The 23351-nt window shown below is 45.7% G+C and overlaps 2 protein-coding genes across 2 annotated transcripts; one reads left to right on the top strand and one right to left on the bottom strand.

Annotated features, from left to right (window-relative positions):
- Positions 1 to 2771: 2771 nt before the first annotated feature.
- On the top strand, positions 2772 to 7391 carry C6H11orf16 (chromosome 6 C11orf16 homolog). Its single transcript, XM_086613585.1, has 5 exons — positions 2772 to 2938; positions 3739 to 3898; positions 5077 to 5305; positions 6065 to 6727; positions 7195 to 7391. Exons 1-5 carry the CDS (start codon positions 2772 to 2774, stop codon positions 7389 to 7391), a joined length of 1416 nt encoding a protein of 471 aa, XP_086469711.1.
- Positions 7392 to 10566: 3175 nt separating this feature from the next.
- Positions 10567 to 16046, bottom strand: AKIP1 (A-kinase interacting protein 1). The gene is made up of 5 exons (XM_086612874.1): positions 15945 to 16046; positions 15251 to 15328; positions 12184 to 12297; positions 11819 to 11869; positions 10567 to 10912 (listed from the first exon to the last, which is right to left on the bottom strand). Exons 1-5 carry the CDS (start codon positions 16044 to 16046, stop codon positions 10754 to 10756), a joined length of 504 nt encoding a protein of 167 aa, XP_086469000.1. The 3' UTR covers positions 10567 to 10753.
- Between the last annotated feature and the right edge of the window lie 7305 nt (positions 16047 to 23351).

The raw sequence follows: 23351 nt of genomic DNA, 5'->3' as shown, positions 1-23351 counted from the left end.
AAATCTTTCCGCTGATGGGACTGAGATTCCTCTCATTTTCTGTGATGTTACTGGTTTACTCTTATATGCACTTTCTTAAAAGATTTTGATCTAATTGCCAGTGGTTCTCTTAAAGGCCTTTTTAAAGGTTCCTAGGAATGTTGTTAGATGCCAACAGAAAGGATAACTTAGTTTAAAAGGAGGAAAATAAAAAGAGGATGGTAGCAGCTCTCTGAAGCGTGGTTACTGAACACGGGAAGAGCATAATGTCTTGAAAGTGCTGTTTCATCCTTTTCTTATTAATGAATATTTTAATCCATTAAAAACTGTTGACTTAGTCTAATTTCTATTGGAAATTGAATTCTTCTTCAGCTGTCAGTGCCCTTAAAAATTACTAGGACTGCTCACACAATACACAGTATAAAGAGAGTTGGCAAGGTCTTGACCTTGGAGGGGGGGGAATAATAATCCTGTAACAGATTTTTTTTTTTTTTTTTAAAACTTTCACTGATAATGGTTGAGGTTTGGGGTGGTCTTCCCTGACCTCCCAGTCTATTCCTCTGTCCTATTGATGGTTTCAGAGAAGTGATGTAGAATAATGTTATGTGAAGGTGGTGAAGAGAGTTTAGCTCATAACTGGCAAAGTGTTCTTAACAATTGCTGTATGTAAGGGAATTGTATTCTTGACATCAAACAATTCTGCTGATGGCGTGAGAGCAGGTAGTCCATGGGTGCAGCAGAATGTACAGAAAATGGTTAACAGATTTCCTAAGTGCTGTATCCTTGTCCCTAATTGCAGTCTTCCCCTCTGTTACCTTCTTTTTGTAGCAGTGAATTGAAAAATGCCTACAGAATGCAATTAAGTATTCCTTCACCACCACCCTGCCCCCCCCCCCCCCCAAAAAAAAAAACAAAACCAAAACCAAAACCACCTCAGTTAACATTTGTTAAGGAAAAAATGAAGATCAGGGATCACAGAAGAAATAAACAGGTAGATTTCTGCATTGTATGCCAGCATGTTTTTCATAGGCACTTTGCAGGAAAAGCATAGAATTCATTAATCCTTCCCCTTTATTGTGAAAAAGGAAAGCTTGCAAAATTATTTGACCTTAGTTTGTCTCAGCTTCAACCTTTCTGTCCACCTTTCAAACCAATTTGTCACACCCTGTGGTGATGGGCTTTTTTTCCTAAATCTGAACTGTAGCTTCGTGTGATGCTATTTTTCGCCCTGCAATAGTAGGCAGAAAGCCTAGAGGACACTGCGCCCTCTTATAGTCCCTTCTCTGCCCCTGCAGTCCTTCAGTGCAGTATCTAGATCAATGGGGAGATGAAAATTGATCGGATGCGTGGCAGATATGGTCCTCTCTGTAGTCACGTTCCACTGGTTTTTAACTGGTAAGGTCAGGATGGCCGATCCTGGTAGTCCTGATTGTGGCAACCTCCATAGCAACTAGGAAACACTGGCAGCAAATGGCTTCCTGCGTCGAGCAGGCAAAGAGCAAGATTTCTGCATTGGGACCAAATCCAAATCGACCAGGTGTAGTGTTACCAATAGCTGGTAAGTTTGGAACACTGCTATGTCAAAGTACTTGGAGTTATCTAGAAAAAAACAATTCTCATGAAGTGATGTGCAATTGCCTTTGTCAGTGCCCTGTTTTATTCAGAAATAGGGAACTTGGCTCTTGGCAGTATCGATGCTGAATAAGTTTAAAATGTGCTTTAATGTAGAATTCATCGTTGTACTTCTTCGCAAAGTCTTAATGATTCCGTCTTGTTTTGGTTTATAATAGGGGAGTTTGTGTAGTTGTGAAACCAGTGAATATATCGTGTTGATTTGCTGATTTAAGATGCTTTTTGCAGCAGTTAATCCACTCTTCTTGCTGGGTTTGGTGTGCTAGTTTTTTGAAATTACGTATATCTGGGAGTCCTCATAAAAAAAGAACTCCCAGATCATATCTCTTAGATAAGAGACAAAAATAACATTTAAACATAATGTTAATGCTTAAACTGTACTTTGTAAAGTAAATTAGGCACTTAAAATTTATGTGTTGTTGAATTGCCATGCGAATTTTACCCTAAAAAAAAACGACTAGAAGCTTGTCTACTACATCTTGTCACATTACCAGAGATAGCATCATATCATCAATCTTACTGTGACAGCCTCTAAATAGTTATCGCTTGTCAAATCTGAGCATCTCATTCTTCCTCATGGCAAGCCATAATCCTACTGTTATAAAACATGACAGGACAGCTGAAAGGTCAGAATATTTCCTCTTAATACATCACTGTAAATAAAACAAGTAACAGACAACTGTAATCTAACATCACGTTCAAAAACTGTCACATTTATTCAGCTTGTCAACTTCAGCTGTAGTTTCTGTCTCAGCTTGTAAAATAGGAAGGTTTGGCTGGGGCTGTGTACAAGAAAGCTTTAGAGGAGAGTGTAGGTGTGGAAGAAAGGAGCCGGATGTTACAGAGGGAAACAAAGTTGGAGGGAGGTGAAAGCTATTGCTTTCATGGGTATTTTGACAGCATTTCTAGTTTCCTTGGGTGTTTCTGTCCCTCTACAAGGTTGGGCTTTGGGTGACTGACGATCACTGAAGTTCAGTGATACGGGTCTGTCTGACCAAATGGCAGTCTGAATATTTTGAATTAATGCTTTTAAAATCAAAATAAACAATTAATAAAAGGTAGATAGAGAAGTGTTTGCTTGTGTTGAAAAATGCCAGTAAGTTGTCTCTTTTCTGCCAACAGATCAGGACTGAGTCCTGCAGGTAGCTGCTTTTGCAAGAATGGCTCGTTCGGAAGGGGTCCTGCCTGCGGATCACAGGTGCTGCAGTGTGATGCCAGCTCTGGACAAGGTCTCATGCTCCAGCGTTGTACTTGCTGCCAATCCCTGCTGCAGAAGCTCTTTCCTAGTGCATCCTGCCTGGGTCACCCAGCCCCTCACCCCCCAGAGGTAAGGGTAAAATCAAGTTCTTGTTTGAGTCTGATTTGTTCTTTTCCATGATACCTAATAGGATAAAACAGGCTGCTGTGTCAGATTAATAAATTAGCAGCTTGAACATCGTTTGAGCTTTTCTCTCCTCTGCACTGGCAGTTTTTTAGATGGTATTAACTAAAGTGATTTGCTACCCTGGAGATTATGAAAAGCAAAGCCTGACTAAACCTCCTATCAAAGAAACAGTCATTTAATATTTTTTGATAAATAAAAGCATCTTGCGTTAGCAGCCGTCTTCTGTGAAATGTTTCTAATGCTTTGTGACAGGGGATTATTTTTCCTGTTTTTAACTTGAACCTGTCATCCACCAGCAGCTTCGTTGTTTACTTTTCTGTTGCTCCCTGAATGCCCCAGTGAAAAACATCAGCTACAGTGCTGTCGAGTGCACCTACGCTGTACTCTATGCTGGAGGTGGATCCATTTTCCTGACCCTAAGGATTGCATTGGCTCACCGTGTAAACAGCAAAGGGACTAGTGCAGGTAATAGTGGCCCAGGATTCCAGCGTACTCCTGGCACACTTCCTCTAAACCCAAACCCAAAGAAATCTGGGTAAAAACAAGCACTGATGTTTTTCCCAAGAGCAAGGAATTGTCCCAGCACAAGCAAGTTTTCTGTTTCTTCCCACATGCTTTGGCCTGTGGGTGTGCTACAAAATGAGGTGGAGTGATCCAGTTCTGAAATCTTCCAAGATTTTTTTTTGTTCCATGACCTACAGAAGCTGTTTCTCCCAGTGTTGACCCATTTTCTTTTCTTCAAGGTGCCAATGGATTAGCCACTGCCTCTCCTCCCTTGGCCTAGCACAGAAGAGGCTGAGCTCATCAGGGAGACCAGAGGGCTTAGACAGAAACGTTCCTGTGCTGGTGAGAGGAGAACAAGATGGATTTTTTTACCGTGGTACAGTAAAAGAGGAGGTAGAGGTGAGTATTGGTTGCTGTGGGGTAGTCATGGGTGTGTGTAATAGGGTGTGCCGTCCACTGTCAGTCCTCACGCACCACTGGCGTTTAGTGTAGCAGTTTTATTTCAGCTGGTGCACAAATTAGAGAACAGATCACCGGGACACCTGATGCTCATCGTTATGTCAATTCATAAAGCTCCTAACGTGCCTGATTCCAGGCTTGTGCTTTCCTTCCGCTCCCTGGCATGCTGGGTCAGCCTCTTGCACGCAGCCCAGCCTCAGGCACCAACAAATCATGATCAGATCCTTGCTCTGCTCAGCCTCTTTAACTGAGTCTGTTTTCAAGAGTGAGCAGGCATCTTCCGAGGATCCTCATCTTTTGCAGAAGATGGGTGCCCCCCAAACTCCCAGTTTATGTGTACCTTGCAAGAGCAAGCCCTCCACTTCTGCTGGCAGTGGGCATCGAACGGGACTAGGGCAGCGCGAGTGCTGCTGTGAGCAGGGCGCTGGCCACTGTTGTGTGTAGACACATAACCATCAATAGCACAGGAAAAGCGGTAGTGTTTAAAGTACACACTTCCAGCTTGAGTTGGCTACAGATCGATGGCTCAGTGTCTTTTCAGAAATGTTGGTGAAAGCTTTAATTCATTAGTTTGTTAGCACTTCAAACTTTGCAGAAAAAAGAGGCCATTCTTCCTCAAGAACAGGGAAGTACCTCGTTTCATTGTTGATGGAAAGCCTCTTGACAGGCCTTAATTTAAAGGAAAACAAAAGTTTCCAACAACGCCCCCAAGAAGCAGAATTAGTGTTGTATGTAATGAGGAAGGAGGAAGGGCTTGGGCGTGGCTGAAGAACAGGTCTGAATGGCTTCAGTGTCCCTTGTGATCTGGTGCACACAGCATGGTTGGGAAATCTGGTTGCACTCTATGGCTTTTTTTTCTCTCGGGGAAGAAAATACAGGTCCTAGCAGCAGTGCATCTGTACATGCTTCACTCAGCCTGCTTTCTGGGGAGTGTTGCGGAGGTTTTTCTAGCTATCTCAATGCTGGACTAACTGCACACTATTTAGTTGCTGTTCAGGCTTGCTTGGTGTTTCGACCTAGCCACGCAGCCACAGAACCGGCCTCCTGGTGAAGGTTACATGACCCAACACATTACAGACAGTTTTTCAGAGGAACTATTATTTTGTTCCTGGTAACAGAGTGAAAGAGGTGTGTTCCTGGTAGAGTTTGCCAAACCACTTGTGTCACGTGGAAGGGATCCAGTGTGTGTGCAAAAAACAGCAAAGGATGACATCCTGGAATACGTGAACAGGATGAAGCACTCCTTACTCCCTGGAGACAAAGTGCTGGCACCCTGGGAGTCAGATATGGCCAGGTACGGCCCAGGAACCGTCCTCACAGGCATTGAGACAAGGGACCCATTACGAGGTAAGAAAGATGCTGCCCTCTTATTCCTCACCTTGCTCTGGAAGACAAGTGAGATTGTCAGGACAAACTCTTGTTGCGGTGCTACTGCCAGAGAAGCACCAGTGCACAGACTACACTTTAGTGTTGGTTAAAGCTTGCAGGAGCTGACAGGACTTGCTGATGGATATCTGTGTGTAACCTCACCAGTCTGACCCTAAGGAAGTTGTGACCCATAAAAATGTCATCTTCTGTGTCTGCGGATGTGCTATCTCCCATCTGCTTGGACAACACTGTGTCTGCCATGTGAAGGACAGTAGCTTTTTCATGAGGGATACAAGCGAGGCAGCTCTCAGGAAGCACCCATCCATGCTTGAATGCTCACATTTGTACCAAATGGAACGTCTGGGGGTGATTTTATCACCCAAATGCAGGAGATTACAACAGCTCATTCACTTTTTCCATGTCTGACAGTCAAGCTCCACTGACTTATCAAAATACTATTCTTAGACCATTATTGCTAACTTTGGCAGTAGCCACAAAAGTTACTCAGTCAACATTTTCGTGTTCATCTGACGATAAATTGGGAGGAAAGAGGTGCCAGGCCTGTTGTCACACCAATGGTGCCCATGACGTTATGGTAAGGTGTTACAGAGAGGGTTAATAGTCCACCCTACCGCTTGACAGGAACAGAAAGTGCATAAAGCTGCAAAGCCTGATCTGTGTACATGCACTGCCCAGGCAGGCCAGCTCCTTATGGCTGCTTACCTTTTCTCTCAACAGCCTCAGAAGATGAAGAAATTATGGTCCGGTTCTGGAATGACAAGAAAGTTAAACTCCCACGAGGTGTGGCTCTGTGGATCCCTCCGAGCCTGTGGGAGAGGATTGTAGAGATGATCCACATGCCTTTCACCAGTAGGGTGAAGCCAAAAGAAAGTCCAGACACTAACTCCTGTATTTTATCCTGCAGTCCTAAATCAGCCCTGATTCCTGTTTGTGCGGTACATTGCCTTGCCAGACACTGCTTGCTCTGCTCACCCTACTGGCCACATTTCCACTGTCACTGTGATGGTATATGCTGTTCACCAGCATATGCAAGGTGCATCTGCTGCTGCCATCCTCATGTTGATGCCTGGTGGCCTCTTCCAGCCAAGTCTCTGGTCTTTCAGAGCGAAACTGAAGAAGCAGAATCCAGCAGTGAGCCGTCTCGTTGCCGTCTAGAACTGAAAGGCCCAAACCAAGCAGCAGCAGCAGCTGTGGCAGCATCTTCCCCCTCTTCTGATTCAGAGTGGGACCTAGAGCCATTCCCCACTAAGAGTACTGTAGTGGACAGTGCTGTTAACACAGGCTCTGGCTGTCTCGAGAAGCCCAGGCTAAAGGATTCTGCAAGACACGAGTGGAAATACTGGAAAAGAAGCCACCACAAGTCCCATCCCAGTAACTCAGGTACCTTTTAACATCTCCACAGGGAAGCAGCAGCCAGATGGCAAAGAAACAAATGTATTCTGGGCCCCTTTCATCTAGGCAGTCACTTTGCCGTTAGTGTATTGGTATAAATACTATAAATTTGCATATCAGTCTCTGATAACAATACTTCCCCCTCCTCTATGTTTCTACTGCCTCATCTCGCATGCTAGCTCTTCTTTTGGCAACTCATCCAATGGAAAACCACCAGAACAATGAATTCCATTTGGAAGCGTAGATAATCCCTCTCTGAGTTTGTTCCCTATCATTTTCCTATGCTTTTTATGATGCTAACATCTTCATTAACCTATCTTTGCAGCTAGTGCATGCAGAATAACCTGAAAGAATTCCTTTCAGACTTGAAGTGCCTTTTTCTCTCTTCTGAAATGAATGCTTCTACATTCCAATTCTGGTTTTGCTCTTAGATACACAATTTCACTTCTTCCCAGGACTCGGCAGTCGCAGCAGCATGTGTACAAACAGCAAGCTGGAATCCAAAGCCATCTCCGTTGGGGATGTGTCCTGTGTGACCCTGACTAATGGAGGTGCAATGTTTGAAACCATCAAGCAGTCTCCCAGAGGGCAACTCACAATGAAAGAAATCTTAAGAGACCAAGATTTCAAGCCATCATGGGGAGTAAGGTAATCTGTTATTATTAATACTGTATTTATGTAAGCACGTGTTTTTTCTGAATGGAAGAAATATTCTTGTTAATGGTCTGGAAGTTGACTAGAAAAATACATTATTTCTAACTTAACTGCTTGCTAAGGCCATCCACCAGCTTTGTGATAGGCAGGAAACTTCTCCACTAATAAAAAATTCCAAAACCCTAAGGAAGGGCTGAAGCTACTTGGTAAAATGGAAGAGATTATGCCAGTAACTGAGTGAGCATTCAATAATGCAGATTTCAATTCAGAAACCTGCCAAATGCCTGTTGACATCAACCCAATGAAGTCCCATGTATGTAGGAACCTACATGTGTGGCCCTGGAAATGGACAGATATGGCTGTCAGCAGCAAAACAACACAAGAAAAGATTCAATCTGGAAAGGTGCTGGACTCTGCCAGTCAAACTTTGATAGTCATGATCTCTATATCTGAAAGATAAAAGCACTTTTTCTTGGGTAAGCAGTCTGTACTGAGTATCTTCTCTTACTCTCTCACAAGAAGCAAGGAGTTTAAACAGCAGATCCCTACCCTGAAGCTAGGGGACAGAGTAAGCAAACTGTGTCACAGCTAGGAACAAGGACAACACCCTGATTTTTAGGCCTAGTTTCTGTTGGCCATAGTCCCCTCCTGCTTTAGGAAAACTTGGGGAAAAAAAAAATCAGAACATGAATGCCAAAAAAAGCAAGCACAGAAAAGAGGAAGAAAAAACCTTGCAGGATGAAGGGGAAGATGAAAAAGAATGGCAGGATGAACAGAAACACTGTTCTGCACAAGAGCATGAAGGGTACAATTAATAAATTATGTATCAGAAATCAAATATTAGCTCCTCTGTACCTTCATGCTCTTGCTACTGTGAGCTGACTGCAGAGTAAAACTTTAAAGGTGCTAAACTTGCATGAATTTCTTTAGGAGGAGATTAATCTGTTAATGACATGCCTTAGCGAACAGAGAATATACTGGAAAGTATCTTGTATTCTCACAATTATCGCATTAATTTTAAGCAGATGCCTACCAACTTCTTAACTGTATGGTTCCTACTTTATTTAAATAATCATGATTGCACACCTTTGTATTTGATTTCCTAGGAATTTTTAGGCCAGTATGGAGCTCCAGGCAGATGTGTTCATGTGAGCAAGTGTAACAGCTGTGCACTGAAGTGACATGCTTTGCCTTTGGTAAAACTAAAAAGAAACCAGAGTGGTTTCATTCTAGCCCCAAACCGGTAGCATGAATCACAGCAGAGGACGTGCTGTGGTAATAGAGTATAATGACGTACTTTTATTCCTGTAAAAGAGCCCTTGGTGCTTTTAAACCCATAAGATACATTGCTGCTCTTTGAGATAGCTGAAGCAGTTTTATCACATAATACAGACTGCATCACAAGTAACTTACAACAAACAAGTGAAGCTAGAGAGCAGGCGTCCCAGAGGTGCTCTCTGTCGGGCTAATATCCTCCCACTGTAGTCAGAAAAATCCTCCTAACTTCTAAAGGAGCAAATTTTTTGGTCAAAGCCAAACAGCTTCTGAAAATCCTTTGATCTTATTGTACCCTTCTGTGTTTCAGCAGTGAAGTTTGTACTAGCACAGAAATGATACCATGATAAAAGCTACGTGAGGCAGAGGGACCTATCTTACAGCCAGGAAAGCAGCAGTTACAAAGAGGCTGATGCTTTCTTTAGACTAGACTTCTAAGGGATTTGTTTGCTGTCCTCCAGGAAGAAGGTTTTGCAGCATCAGAAAAAAAAACAAAGATATAAACAGCAAGAAGGAGAAGAGTCAGATGATAGATGTAAAGCGACTTGCATAGGAGACAACAAACTTGATGATACAGACCATGTCAGAAGAGGACAGACAGAAATAACAGTGAAGAGCTCACTTTCAACAAAGCAGAGAGAGACATGACCAACCAGAATTAAATAAATGTACAACTGATGAAGTTCAGGAGCTGAAATTTCAGGTAAACTGCTTATACTGTTACCAGTGTTACACTGATTAAGCAAATCAAGCTCCGATCTGGGTACTGTCTCTGTAGAATATCTTTATGGATAACTGTATAATTTTAATAACTGAGAAACTCTATTTCCACCCACATCGAATTTCAGCATCCTCATTCTGTACTCCAAGGTGTTATATTAAATTCCTAATTATTTGGGCTTGACTTTACAATTCTGGAGAGATGAGGTAAACTAGTATGAGCACTAAAAGCCTGAACAGATGCATAGCAAGGTCTAATAAACCTCCAATTTGTCTACAGTTCTCTGGAGTCAGCCAGAGGAATTCAGCATAGTGATTTCTTTTTGTGGAAAGCCAGAAGGAATGTAGAAACAATACAAGCTGACAGCTGAAAATATTTTTTCCAGATTAAAACGGAAGAGAAAGTAGCCAGAGGGTAAAAAACCTGCTACTGTAGATATAAACAACAAAATGCTTAGAGATCCAGCATTCAAGTCACTGAATTTTATATTCCCATGAAAATTAACTGAAACCTTAATACCATCAGCTACAAAAAGATTACAGATATCTATATAGGTCATGTCACTAATTCTAACCATGATATCTAATCCTTTGGGAGAGTTAAGTATCCAGGGAGTCTCGTTAGTGGGACTGCTGATGTTTAAAGCACATGAACTTGGCCATAAGCTGCAGCGTGCAGGCGCTCAGCAGGACTTTTCCCTTGCAGGAAACAGGAGACAATTGAGGGTATCCTACCGCCTACCGAAAAAGGCAGCTAACTGGTGTTTAGCCTAGGTAAGAGCCTGCAAAGAGGCAGGACTGAACATCTGCCTGTACTGAACATCTGGCACACATTCAAGCACCTTCCTGAGGTGGGCTCCTAGATAGATAATTTCATTTGCATTTTATTTCTTTATCAGAATAATAAAAGTACAGATAGAGCTGCGTTGTGAGCCAGCTGCTCTAAAATCAGTGCCAGCCAACAGAAGCTAATGTATGTCCATATTCATGCTCTCTGTCGTGAAGAATATGACATGGATTTTCTGTCTGAGGATAATAAAAACGAATCTGTCATCATAAAGACTAAATTATGTAGTTTATTTCACTGATTGTATCTTTAATTGTTTAAAGCATAAAAACCTGGAATTACACAGTCACATAATTGGATTTAAGGCACACAATGTACAAATATTTATAAAATCAGTGTACAAAGTGGGCTGCATATGATTGCTTTAAGTAGAAAACAAATATACAGGCCATAAAAAATGGAGTCCCAAAGAGGAGGATACTATTAAAGTGCTAACAAGAAAAAGATCTACATAGTTCATTACATGCATTAAAACAGCCTCGCATTTTATTCCTGTGATTGCCAAGAAACAACAAACATCACAGGACAAAAGTTAAATCAACACTTTGTCCTGCGTTGACATCCACCACGTGGGTTTGTTGCACCATGTCCTCTGAGGTTGCTGTGACAGAATAAGTGCCAGGAGAAACTTCAATGTAGATGTCTTTGGAAGCTTGTCTTGGAAGGTGTCCTCCCATCTTTAGGGGAGAGGGGGGAAAAGTTTTGTTACTGTTTGGTCATCTTAGATTTCCCACAAAAATAAAAATTTTGAAGCTGGGTAAAATTACATTTCAGCTGCTATATAAACATACTAAGATTTTTCAAAATATACAGACAGCATGGACAAAACCGTAAAATGTTTCAGTCAATATGAAACTTAGCAAGTGCCATACTCAAAGTATTTAATATTTCAATCAATGGAAATAATCAACATTCTGTAATCTCTGCCTCACAAAACTGAAAGTTACCAGCCTAAACGGTTTTTAACATAAACTTGGAAAACATCCATACAACAAGGGTGCTCCCACTAATTTGTACTGTGGTATAGATTCCATGTTTCTCATCTTATTTTGGCTTAGAAGTTCCCAAAATTGATTTGGTGAGGTGTTAGGCTTTGAAAAATGAGGAAAAAAAAAAAAAAATTCTCCTCCTTGAGGAACAGGAGTCTTCAGAGAGACTGTATGAAGGCCAAGCATAACTGGCTGAGCAACTGCTGCGTTCCTTTCTCAGCACAGGGAATGTGTCAGGAGCACAAATGAGGTGAGACTGGAGAACTGCTGGATTATTGTTGCTGATGCAATTCACAAGAGCCTAAAGATTAATCACAGTGTTCGACATTCTGTACTAGTCCAAAATATAAAGTAGACTCGTAACGGGTTACATGCCAAAATGCCATCATCTGGTTTATAATTAATTGTGCGAGTCTCTGTATGCCCATTCTACTGCCCACCTATACATACATTAGGACTGTGGATGCACCAGTGGTTCATCTTCTGTGCCATCACAAAGTTTCCACACCTGATCACAAATTTTAACCAGCTTGATGCAAAATGATAAAGAAATGCTGTATCTCAATTTTAAACCAAAGCATTCTATAAACTTACATGTTGTCGGTAAGTTTGAGCTTGACTGGATGCTTCAGAGGTCTCAGTCGTCTGGAAAGAACAAGATACTGTTTTCTAATGATACAACACAAAAGGCAAATTCAACCTCTGAGAGAGGGGATGTTTCATGTCCATGAAATGTTCCCCTGCACAAAAGGACTGATATGACGCTGAGTGGTGCCACCAGAAGTTACTCTGCCTCTCTGCCCCTTCCCCAAGAGAAGGCTCAGATCAGTCCAGGTGTTCATATGCCCATGATATCAAACGGCATACATTCCTGTAAGCAAGTGTCACAGACACTAGATGGGTAACAATTGTCCCATGGCGAGAGAACGAATAACCTTTCCTCAAAACCACCTACTTACTTCTTCTTCGGAGTTCTCTAGATCTCTCTCCCCTGCTTGCCTGCCGTGGTATCTGCAGATGTGTTTGATTTCATGCTCTTTGCATCTACAGGCTGCTGTGAAGCTATAGTACTTCTGAACAAGAGAAACGGAGAATATTATGTGGAGAAGCATCAAAGCCATGCTCACAACTACTGCAGATGTACAAATAAAAGTGGAACTGCACAGCTACTGACCTCCTGTATTAATTGGCTGATTTGTTCTCATGTGAGGATGAAAACAGTGCCTAGATGTCCACAGGACATCTGCCTTCTGGTACAGAACTCTCAGCCCTGATTTTAGAGGTCTGTCTCCCAGTACAATACGTAGGGAGTCTCTGACACCTCAGACTGAATTCATGAAAATATCAGAAGGAATGCTCTGGAAACATCTACCTGATCAGCTTCTTCTGTAAAAGAAGAAGGAAGAAGGTGGAAGAAGGCATAGTTTATGGGTCCTTAATAGGATGTATATGCAAGCTGGGTGCTTTGCAACCTAGCCAGTGAAGACTGGCTCTGCAGGGTACGTGCAGGAGCAGTGCTCTAAAAGCAGAACAGGTTAATACTGAAAAATGAATTGATGAAGAAGCTAAACTAGTGTCCTCAAGGCTGGCACCAGTAGCATAGCAGTTTTGAGAATTGTATTTAAGTCCACAGCAGCCCTTTTCTGGCTGCACAGTAAAGGCACTTGAATCTTCCCAACTGCAAATTAAATATTTGAATACAGCTCTGCTGCCATCTGTTGTCACCAGAGAACTTCTCCCAGAGTTACCTTTTATTTCCAGATCTCCTGCTGTGCTTTATTCCTTGAGGTTATGCACACATGAACATATTTGGTTGCTTCTATTGTGGTTTACTGTGGAGCGATGTCCCAAAATACATCAAATACATTGGCCTATTGCAAAACACTTTACAGAGCGTCTCCGTATCACAGGAGGTAAGATGGATTCTTTTACATGACGTCACAGAGAAAAGAAATGAAATCAAACTTTTGGCAAGAAATGGGGATGAACTTCAGTCCCTTAGTAACTCTAAACAACTCAAATCACGATTGTTTTAATTGTTTTAATCGTTTGCATTCAAGTGCCTAAATGTTCGGCTTTGGATTTTTATTTGCACTTTGTAAACTTTATCCATGAACTTGCGGGTCTGAGAATTCCCCTCTTGCCCCCCCCGCCACCATCCTTCATGACTCCACTACAGAAGATGACTGAAGCAGTACTGTCTTGGCTGATGCACAAACGTCAAAGTCATCCACTGCTTGTTCCAACTGTAATACTCCTAACTGGGTGTGCTGGCTTTGGCTGGGATAGTTAATTTTCTTCATAGTAGCTAGTATGGGGGCTACATTTTGGATTTGTGCTGGTAACAGTGTTGATAATACAGCCATGTCTCAGTTACTGCTGAGCAGTACTGCAGTTCAAGTGCTGCTGAGACAGCCTGTAGGCTGAGGGCTGCACAAGAAGTTGGGAGGGGACACAGCTGGGTCAGCTGACCCCAACTAATGAAAGGGATATTCCATACCATAGGACATCATGCCCAGCATATGAAGCTGGGGGATCAAGGAAGGGGAGTATGTTCAGAGTGATGCCATTTGTCTTCCCAGGTAACTGTTACGCGTGATGGAGCCCTGCTTTCCTGGAGATGGCTGAACATCTGCCTGCCAATGGGACATAGTCAATGAATTCCTTGTTTTGCTTTGCTTGTGTGCGTGGCTTTTGCTTTACCTATTAAACTGCCTTTATCTCAACCCATGAGTTTTCTCACTTCTACTTTTCCGATTCTCTCTCCCATCCCAGTGAAGGGGTAGTGAGTAAGGGGCTGTGTGGTGCTTAGTTGCTGGCGGGGTTAAACCACGACACAGGGCATAGGATGAGTCTCTATACATTGTTATATTTTTGTTTCATCTTATGTAAAACTCTATTGTGCCTGAGTTGTTTTAGGATTAACTGGTTACTGTGTATGCAGTGCTTTGAAAAGGTAAAGGAGTTGCTTAGCAAGAGCTAATCATCTGGTGTGTGTTGAACTACTGTTTTCTCTAATTTAATTGAAGGCTTAGTCTCTGTTATTAACTCTGCAGGCAATGAGCTCCCTGCTGCATTATAACAGATTCCCAAAGGGCATAGACAGTATAAACTGTGATGGAGTTTTCAGAGACTTTAATGTAGTAGTTGGGCTGCAGGGCTGCATTCACAAGGATGAGCCGGCAGAGACGGGCCCCTGGTCTGTCTACCCAGAAGAGTAATGACACCCAGCAGCCAGAGTCAACACGAAAGCAGTGGAGCTGTGCATCTGTACGCCATATCTCTCAATTTCTACTTATCACAAATAAAGATACGCTGCTGCTCGGAACAGCCCACACTCTTTATCCAGTAGCAATATCCCAAATCGAGTTTGCTTAAAAGATATGGGGGAGGTTAAGTCTAAATTCAGAGTGAACATGTGACTCAAAGCCATCTCTGCTCGAGATTAAAACTCTCCCTTACTTCTGCCACCCAGAACACACTGACTTTATCAGCCAGCATGAGTAGTTCATGTTGGCATGATGAAAACAAAGGGTTACTGCGTCCTAAAGCCACTCCACAGCAGATGTTTGGAGGTGCCTGGCAGCAGGGGGAAACAACTCTATACATTGTGGCATGCAACAAGCCTGTGCAGTGGCTGACACAATGTAATTTGTGACGTCATCTGACCTTACTGTCTCTCTTTACTACGTCGCCTTTATACCAAGTAGTGAAGCCAACCTCTGCTAAAATCTGTACCAGTCTACTGGTACTGTCTATAGTGGTGTTCATCAACTAAGATGGTACCAGTTGGTCAGGATAAAACACTGGCGAAATCTACCACGTAACCTACCACATGATGGCGAATGCCACAAATTTCTTAATTTAGGCTGGCACTGCACGCTCACTGGCTAAGCTCTTGCCATGCAACGAGTGAAACTGAAGTAGTCTAATTTTTTTGTAGTTTTAGCAAAAGTAGCGTAACAGGCTCCTGCCTGGCATGTCATAAACATTCCCTTTCTCACAGGCCTGGGGATAAAACCTCACCTCGCATTCCTTTGTGGCTTGATTCATCAAGTTCACAATTGAAGTGAATGCTGCACTGAGACGTTCTGAATCTTCTTCCTGCAATTAAAGACATTTTTTTTTTTTTGTAGCTCACATTGGGGTGCTCCTTGCTCAGGGGTCGAAAGTGTCAGGTGATTAAAGAGCAAAACACCCGCTAGTGCTGGGGGCTGTCCCGGGGGTGAAGCAGTCACCCCGCTGCGGTGCTTAGTTTTAATGCACATCGGCTTCCAACGTCCCCAGCGTGCACCAGGCGACGCCGAGGCACTCGCTACACCCAACAGGTCACACCGGACGCAGCGATTGCGTCGCTCCGCTGTCCCCCAAAGCCCCGGGAATTTGTCGGTCAGCGCCCTGCCCTCTCACTCTGGCTTTGATTAGACAACACCAGGGGAAAGTAGCAGCGTGTGAAACCGTTCTGCGCATCTTAAAACACATCTAGCTCGTTATAGCACATACATGGCTCAGTCCCACGCATGCACGTGTATACATATAGACGCATATATATATTTACATTTACATGTGCACACACACACTAGGCCTCTACAGCACACGAGCTGTCCTGCCACCATTTAAGGACGCAGCTCCTCGGCGCTTCTTATCGATCTTGTCGCGTTTCTGCCGGCACGGCCGCGGCCGCCCCCGCCCCGCCGCCGCTGCCGCCCGCTGCACTGACCGGGGCCGAGGCCGGGAGCCGCCCCGCCGGTCGCCGCCGCCGCGACCGCTCCAGCACGGCGCGCGCCAACCCCGCCGTCCTCCCCGCGCGCGCCCCCTCCATACCGCCGCCGCCGCCGCGCGCCGACACAGCGCGCACGCGCGGCCTCTCGACCCCGCCCCCCCATTCCTCCCGCTGCCATTAGGGGGCGCCAGCGCCCCGCCGGTGCTGCGCTGGTCCGCCCCGCCCGGTGGCACCGGGGCAGGTCCGGCTGGGCGTCCGGTCCCGCCGAGAGGTCGAGGGTGTCTGTTTTCCCCTCACGCCACCACCTTCGGGGCGGGCTCGGGCTCGGGCTCGGGCTCGCGCCCGCGCCCGCGCCCTATCCTGCGGTAAAGCCGCCGCACCGGGCGGGGGAGGGGCGTCTGGACAGGCTTCCCGCGAGCTTCCCTCAGCCTTCCCTCAGTCTGTGAGGCGCCTGGGTGCTGCTCCACGGCTGCCCTCGGCGGGCGACAACGAGGAAGAGCCGAGAGAAGCTGGAGGGTGCCGGCTCGGCTCGGCTCGGCTCGGCGCATGCGCGGCTCGGCGAGCCGGTGCCGGCGTTCCTGGGGGGCTTCGCCCCATGGTCTCTATGGTGGAAAGCGGTGCTCCTTGGTTGTTTTGTTTGTTTTTTTTTTTTTAACTTGTGAGGTACAAAATAATGGTTACAGTACGTAGTGATGGTTGGCTGAGTGAAACAGGTCTTGGTAAGAGGGCAGAGCGCCAGCGCGCTGCTGCTGCATCTGCTATCCAAAAGAAAGCCCTTTCGCTTTGGTCAGTAAAAAGAAAGCACAAAGCATTCCGGCCTACTGCAAGCAAGATTTGCCAAACAAGCAAATTTGTGCCCTAGAAAGCTGCTTCTGGCCCAGGAGGGTTTTCCAGCAGGGCAGCACGCGTGTGTGAGGCCTTCGTCAGCTCCGCCGTGCATGAGGCTGCAGTCACCACTCGGAGCTACCAAACAGGCTTGGAAAGCGACTGCAGCTACATGTGGGTTAGAGCCTGCTCTGTGGCTTTGCCAACCTCGCTTGCGCTGAGGTGGCAGTAGGAAGGGGCACAGAAACTTCCACGTGCAGTATGGCCAAGGTTAACAAGTAGGCCTTGATTTTTCAAGTCCTTCGTTCTTGTTTGTGGAGCTTTGCTGGCTGTAATCTGTTTGGCAAGCAAGAAAAATAGTCCTCTCATAGTTTACATTTTATTATCATCTTCCAGTAGCTTAACCAGGGCAGTAGCTAGCTGCTGTAACAAACAAGCCCTTCAGAGACTTCTTTTTCATTAAAACACATTGAAGGCCCCAATTCAGTGTTCAAATACAGCTTAACTTTAGGTTGGGTCTCTTGTAGTCAAAAGAAAATTTAGGCAGTTGCTTGAGGTCTGGGAGACTGAATGCAACATAAATGGGGGAGAAAAATAATACTTGATAAAAGCAATATTAGCCTGTTTGAGATGTTTGTTTGATATGCTGGAGGAGCAGCCAGAATAGACTGCTTCCTGCTTAGTTGGAAGTTGAGCGTCTTTGAGCATCATTCCCTGTTATCAATGCTCTCTTGGAGAGGCAGATGGGTTTGCTATCTTGCTGCACTTGTGAAATATACTTGAAAAGGTCCCCCTGTATTGTTTTTGTAACAGGGAAAGAAAATTGTATTCATTTTATACTCCTGCCAGGTACTTGTAGCAGTAGCTTGTTGTTCAGGAGGTAAATTATTCCTTGTGTGTTGAAATTTAAACTCCCACCATTTTTTGATGTTCAGTAACACAGTACTCCTTTTGCAGCTGAGTAAATACATCTGTCCCAAGAAGGCTGACAGCTGAAACAGCTTTTGCTTTGAAACACACATTCACTTCAGAATCCAGATGAGAGTTACCCTTACTTCCTGTACATTCACTCTTTTGAAATATAATGGAGGTTTGTGAAATGCTGGACATTTACACCAAATTTCCTTGTCGTGTGGGATGACGGATCAGAGTATCTTAAGACAATATATCTTATTTTGTTGAGGAGGTGGTGAAAGCCAAGAATAGCTTATCCTGAGTACTCGGCTCTGGGTTCAGAAAAATATCCTTGTGTAGGAAAGCTTATAAGCGTTTGCCTAACACTGAGCACCATTTCGGTTCCATTTCAGTCGATGGAAGGAAAGTAAGCGTGTGCTTACAGCTCAAGAAATGTGCAATGCTGGAATCTGTATTTCCAGTTACAGAATATACATGTCACTGTTCGCTTTATTTTTCTTCTGTTCTTATTGTCATTTAGCTAATACACTGTGAAGTGACTCATTTTATAAATGCTTGCATGATACTTCAAGATTTAGGTGCAGTCTTTGTATTTTGCAATACTCATGGTTCTGCTGACAGCTAGTATCCTGCCTCTTTTGTATGGTTTTTGTATCAAACGCCTTGTGCAGGTTTGCCATCAGTTAAAACCAGCAGAAGGACATGGGCAGGCGTGCCAGGGAGCTGGCCCGTACGATGCTGTTTGCGGCCTGTGTGGAGTGTGCGCTTTATCGCTTGTGCCACGCAGAGATCTTCTTCACCCTCTGGTACTCGCGTTGCCCTGTGTCCTGTGTGCGGAGGAGTCCTGGCCGGGTTCCCAGTGCCTCCGAGTTGGCACGTCGGGCTCCGCTCCCGAGGGAGTGGATCGTTACAAAGCCGCCGTCAGTAGCCGGTCCCAGCAGGCTGGGTTTGAACCGTGGTACCCGGAAAGAAGGTCAGAGGCGTGCCACTGCCATGCTCTCCTCTCCTCTTTCTCCACTGGTACTGTTACTCCGGAGCTACCCCGGGGAGCTTGGAAAACGCGGGCGGTCGCTCCGCGTCCCGCCGCCCCGGGGGCTCGCCCATCCCCGGCGCCCTGATTGAAACCATCTGCTCGGCGCCCGGGCGCAGGAAGCGCGCCGCTCGCTCGCCTCCTTCCTTCCTTTCTTCCCCGCAAGCGGCTCCGCGCGGAGAGGAGCCCAGCACTCCGAGTTTTTTAAATAAAAAATAAGAGGCATCGCTCCTCCGGGGTAGAGGAAGATTGTCAGGCGCGGGGCTGAGTTCTCTCCTCCTCTTCCTCTGCCCATCGCATCTCCCCGCGGACCGGCTGGTCCTGCCTGGCCCCGGCGGGCTGCTCCGCTCCCTCCTGCCTGGCCAACACCCGGCTTTGGAGGCCGTGGAGGGGGTGGGGGGCGGCGGCGCCCACCCCTCCGTGGGGCCGGGGCCGAGCACTGCCGGCGGGAGCGGTGGCTCGGCCGCCCAGGGCTGCCCGGTCGCGGCAGAGCTGCAGCCCCGGCCGGGCTGCGCTGGGGGAGCAGGTTTCTTTGTTGGCTGCCGGGCGACTGGTTCCCATTAATCTCCCGCACTGGCCGTGGCCGTCTCCACTTCCTGCCTTTGCATACTTCTCTCTCCCTCGATCTCAGTCCCTTCCCTCCCCCTTCCCTCCCCCCTTTCTTTCTCTCCCTCTTCCCAGCTTCTCCAAAAAAGCTACAACCGCCCGGGCTGCGGGACGGGGGCTGCAGGCGTGCGGCGGAGGGAGCGCATCCCTGCGCGCGTCGGTAAGGGCCGGGGAGTCGCGCTGCCGGGTCGGTGGTCGGTGGCCTCTGGGGACCCAGGCAGGGGAGTGGGGCGGGGAAGAGAAACGATGGATCGTGCTCCGGGTCGCCGTCCCTGCGCCCGGAGAGCCGCCCGCCTCTCGGGAGCGGGGCGGGCCGGGGATGCGCGGCGGCGGGGCGCTCCCCGGGCTCTGCGGCTCCCCGGAACGCGAAGCCCACGGGGCAACGGAGCCTCCGGTGGGCCGTGCCGGTGCGGCTCGGCCCCGTGATTCTTGACGGGGGTCCCTGCCCTGCCCGGGGGAGCGCAGATGGGCGCGGGGTCCTTGCTCACGAGCGGAGCCGGTGCTCCCGCGGTGGTGCGCCCCGCGCCACCGCCGTACCTCGCGGGACGTTTCTTCCCGCGTCGGTGGCGAGGGCAGAGGCACTCCGGGGGGACAGAGCCCTCACAGGATCACCGCGGCGGGACCGGGTTCGCTACAACCGGGTTGGGGAGCCAGCCCGCCGGGTGTGGGGCTCTGCTCGGGAGAGAGTCGGGGAACCGCGGCACTGCCTTTCCCTTCGTCTGTCCAGCGGGCTGTAATGTCTGCATGCGTGTTGGAAAGAGCTTAGGAGCCACCTGGACTCTGGCGGAAGACTTTGGGATCCCAAGACAGATTTAGCTGAAGAGCTAAGGGAGCTGCTTCAGCAGTTCCCTTGGTGGGAAAATCAAATGTACTGCTCCTGGCGCGGTACCGAGCGTTGGCTTTGCTGAAGAGCAGCAGGTCACTGCAACCAAAGACTAGCAGCTATGTATGAGAGCCACCTTACGTTTGCTTCGGTTTTACCGCCCAAATGTACTTTGAATTTTAGTAGCCAAGCTAAATGAAGCCGGATGCGCAGTAGTATTGCACGGAGTATGTCAACAGTAGTGTTTGCTACGCCCTTGTTTTATTGTTGCACTGACTTTGGGGAATAGCTTTTCTTTCATTTTTATTCTGAGTAGACAGTCTTAACTTCAGCCAGATATTGAATGATCCAGTAAAACCCACCGAGAGTGATCAAAACTTGTGGAAGAGAAAGGATGAAACTGTTAGTTGTAGTCTGATTTCTGATGAGGCAGAGTAGGATTAATTGAGGTTAGGTTGATTTTAATGTTTTGGTTATTAATGGTTAATATGTAGTCAGTAGATTAAAATATTCCATGCAGTGGAACAGTAAGTTAACATAGCAAAAGTAGAAGTATTTTATGTTTAAGTTGAGATTTGGGAAAATCCTGTATGTTTTAGGAATGTCAAAAATAAACTTCAATGCAGGTGGCATAGTGGAAATCTGTTACCAGGTTGAAGGGTTAGAGCCAGATTTATGGCTTTGACCATTCATTTCCCTCTTGCTTTAAGATTAGTCATTTAAAGGAAAACTGCAACACATTTAAGCAATTATGATTACTTTATCAAGTTACCTGAGAATACAGTTGAGCACCTTTTAAAGCTAGCTACTGTCTATACACTGTTAAGAGCGACTAGACTGATAGCTGCCATCTTGCTTCTGACGTGGAACCAGTCTCCTCTGAGAGTATGGAGGAGTGTGGAGCTGGGCTCCTTGGGAAGGGGTGATAGGGTGGGTGGTGCTGGGCCTCGCTGTGGCACAGAGTCTGTCCTGCTCCTAAAAGTACATGGCATGTGTTCTCCTCTTGTATGAAGGGAGAAGAGAGTCCTGCCTGGCCTGGCTTTCTTCTGCTCCCTTCAGAGTGCTAAACTCCCCCAGCCAGGTCGCTCAGTGTAGTCACTGCCATTCCTGGCACTAGGGAGGAGAGGTGGCTTCTGTATTCTCATGCCCTTACAGCGCGTTTGTGCTATGGCTGCCAGAATTTGCTCCAAGGAGCTCAGGACCCAGCATTGCTGTTTCACTTTATGCAAGTGACTTTTAATGTATACTGTAGCACTTTAAGGAGCGTGTGACCCCTTATTATTGGTGACCCTGTAAACCATTGTGTAATCTGTTGACTGTAACGTACCATGCCAATTTATTCTTGGTTGGGAAGTCTTGCCAAGGACTTGATGGAATAGCATGATTTTATCCACTTTATTGTTTTCATTGTGTTTCATAAACATCTAAGACCCTCTGGGAAGAATCACTGGGGCGGCTGAGCCTCCTTTTTTTAATTGCTAGTTAAATAAATGTTGCCAGTTTAAAAAAAATAAAGTGGTATGCAAGATCTCAGAATGCCTGGAACTGCTAAGCACTCATGTTTAGGAAGCAGGACTATTTTTGGTGTAGGGGCATTTAAAGAAATGATACTAACCCCTAGTGAAGAGGTCACTGTGAAGTGCACTGAAGAGCCTGCTTTTAACTGGAGAGCAAAACCAAGTTTCCCACAGTTGAGTAAAACTAAAGTACCAGATTTGTACTTTTCCCACTTAACTGAAGAGGGAGAGGATGGACTCCGTTAGTTTACAGTAGTAGGAGTGAGGAGACCCAAATTCTTATCATACAAAAAAAACCATAAAATCCTGGTCTTAGTGTGATGCTTGGCTTTCTGATTCCCTCCAGTGAGTGTCTGCAGTGGAGATGTAGGACTGAAAGGCATTTAACACTTTCTGAGAAGGGCTGGGAACTGGCAGCTGAGAATATGGTGTATCCCTTTGGATCTGTGTTTGTAGGAAGTCACAACTCTCTTGACTGTATCCCTGGCTCCTAATGTTATCTATAGCTAAAAGAGCTGGAGTAAAATTAAAAAAAAAAACAACAAAACACAACAAAAATAAACAACATGGGAGTTGAGAACTCAAGGTGATTTGGGATTGCAAATCAATTCTGAGTATGGGACTGAGGTTGCTAAATAAATTACCTTGGATCCAGAGAAGACTTTTTGCAACTCATCTGCCCGGAAAATAGAAGTACTTGCTTTTGGTGGCTTAAAAGAATGTGGTTTAGGTCAACGTTACCACTTTGTGCTATATCCATCATGTCATCTATGGGGTCTTGAGTAATCTAGATGTGGATAATGTAACCCAGTCTCTTGCGGGGCAGAGGACCGACATCTGGACTGGTCAGGCTTTCAAAATGCACTAAATGATAGCTGAGTCAAGTCGAGTTTTAGTCCAAACTTCGTTGATGTCTTGTTTAACATAAATTCAGTTTAGATTATGAATTACTGTGTTTTTTTTTTTACTTTGTGTGATTGTTTGTTTTTTTTTTTTTTCCCCTAATGCTGAGTGCCGTGTATTAGTTTTGTCTCTATGCTGTAAAGTGTGTGCAATTGTTGCTTCTCAGATTTTTTAGTCTGCAGTTGGGATTTAGTTGGCAGTCCAGATAGAGGCAAGTTTGGGGAACTGAATCCAAATATTTACATCCTCAATTTGGCCTAGTCCTTTTGCTTGTAAACACTCATAGTCATATTGAACTCTGGTGAGGTTGTAAGTGGCTTTGCCAAGCCTTGGAGAGTCACACCCTACAAGACCTGAAATTCCCCCTTTTGGGAAGAGTTTTGGATATGTTTTTCGGGTGTACATACATCAGTTGAGAGTTAGTACTTGTCACTCTTACCCCTAATCCAACTGCAAAATCTTTTCCTGTATCTTGCTTCTTTTTCGTGTAGAAATGCCTTATGCTGGTGAGATGTGCCAAGTTAAATGCCATGGAAGAGAAGTCCTGCCGACCTACCAGGTGCCATGCAGACTCTGGAAATCCTGGTCTCCTGGTGCTGCTTTAGAGCTCTGCTCTAGTAGAGAGGGGCTGTGGTGAAGATCCTCCTCCCTCTGTAGCTACAGTTTTCCTGGTCCTTGCCATTTGGGTGTGCAGAAATAAAGTTCGAGTTCCCCAACAATGGCATGTTTGCTCATGGAGAATCAGATTTAAGTCCTCTTTTCATCCATATAGGCTTTGAACAGCT

Source organism: Tauraco erythrolophus, chromosome 6 (assembly GCF_009769465.1).
Source record: "Tauraco erythrolophus isolate bTauEry1 chromosome 6, bTauEry1.pri, whole genome shotgun sequence".
Taxonomy (NCBI): Eukaryota; Metazoa; Chordata; class Aves; order Musophagiformes; family Musophagidae; genus Tauraco; species Tauraco erythrolophus.
Note: the sequence above shows the minus strand (reverse complement) of the source record. Positions and strands in the feature narration are given on the sequence as shown.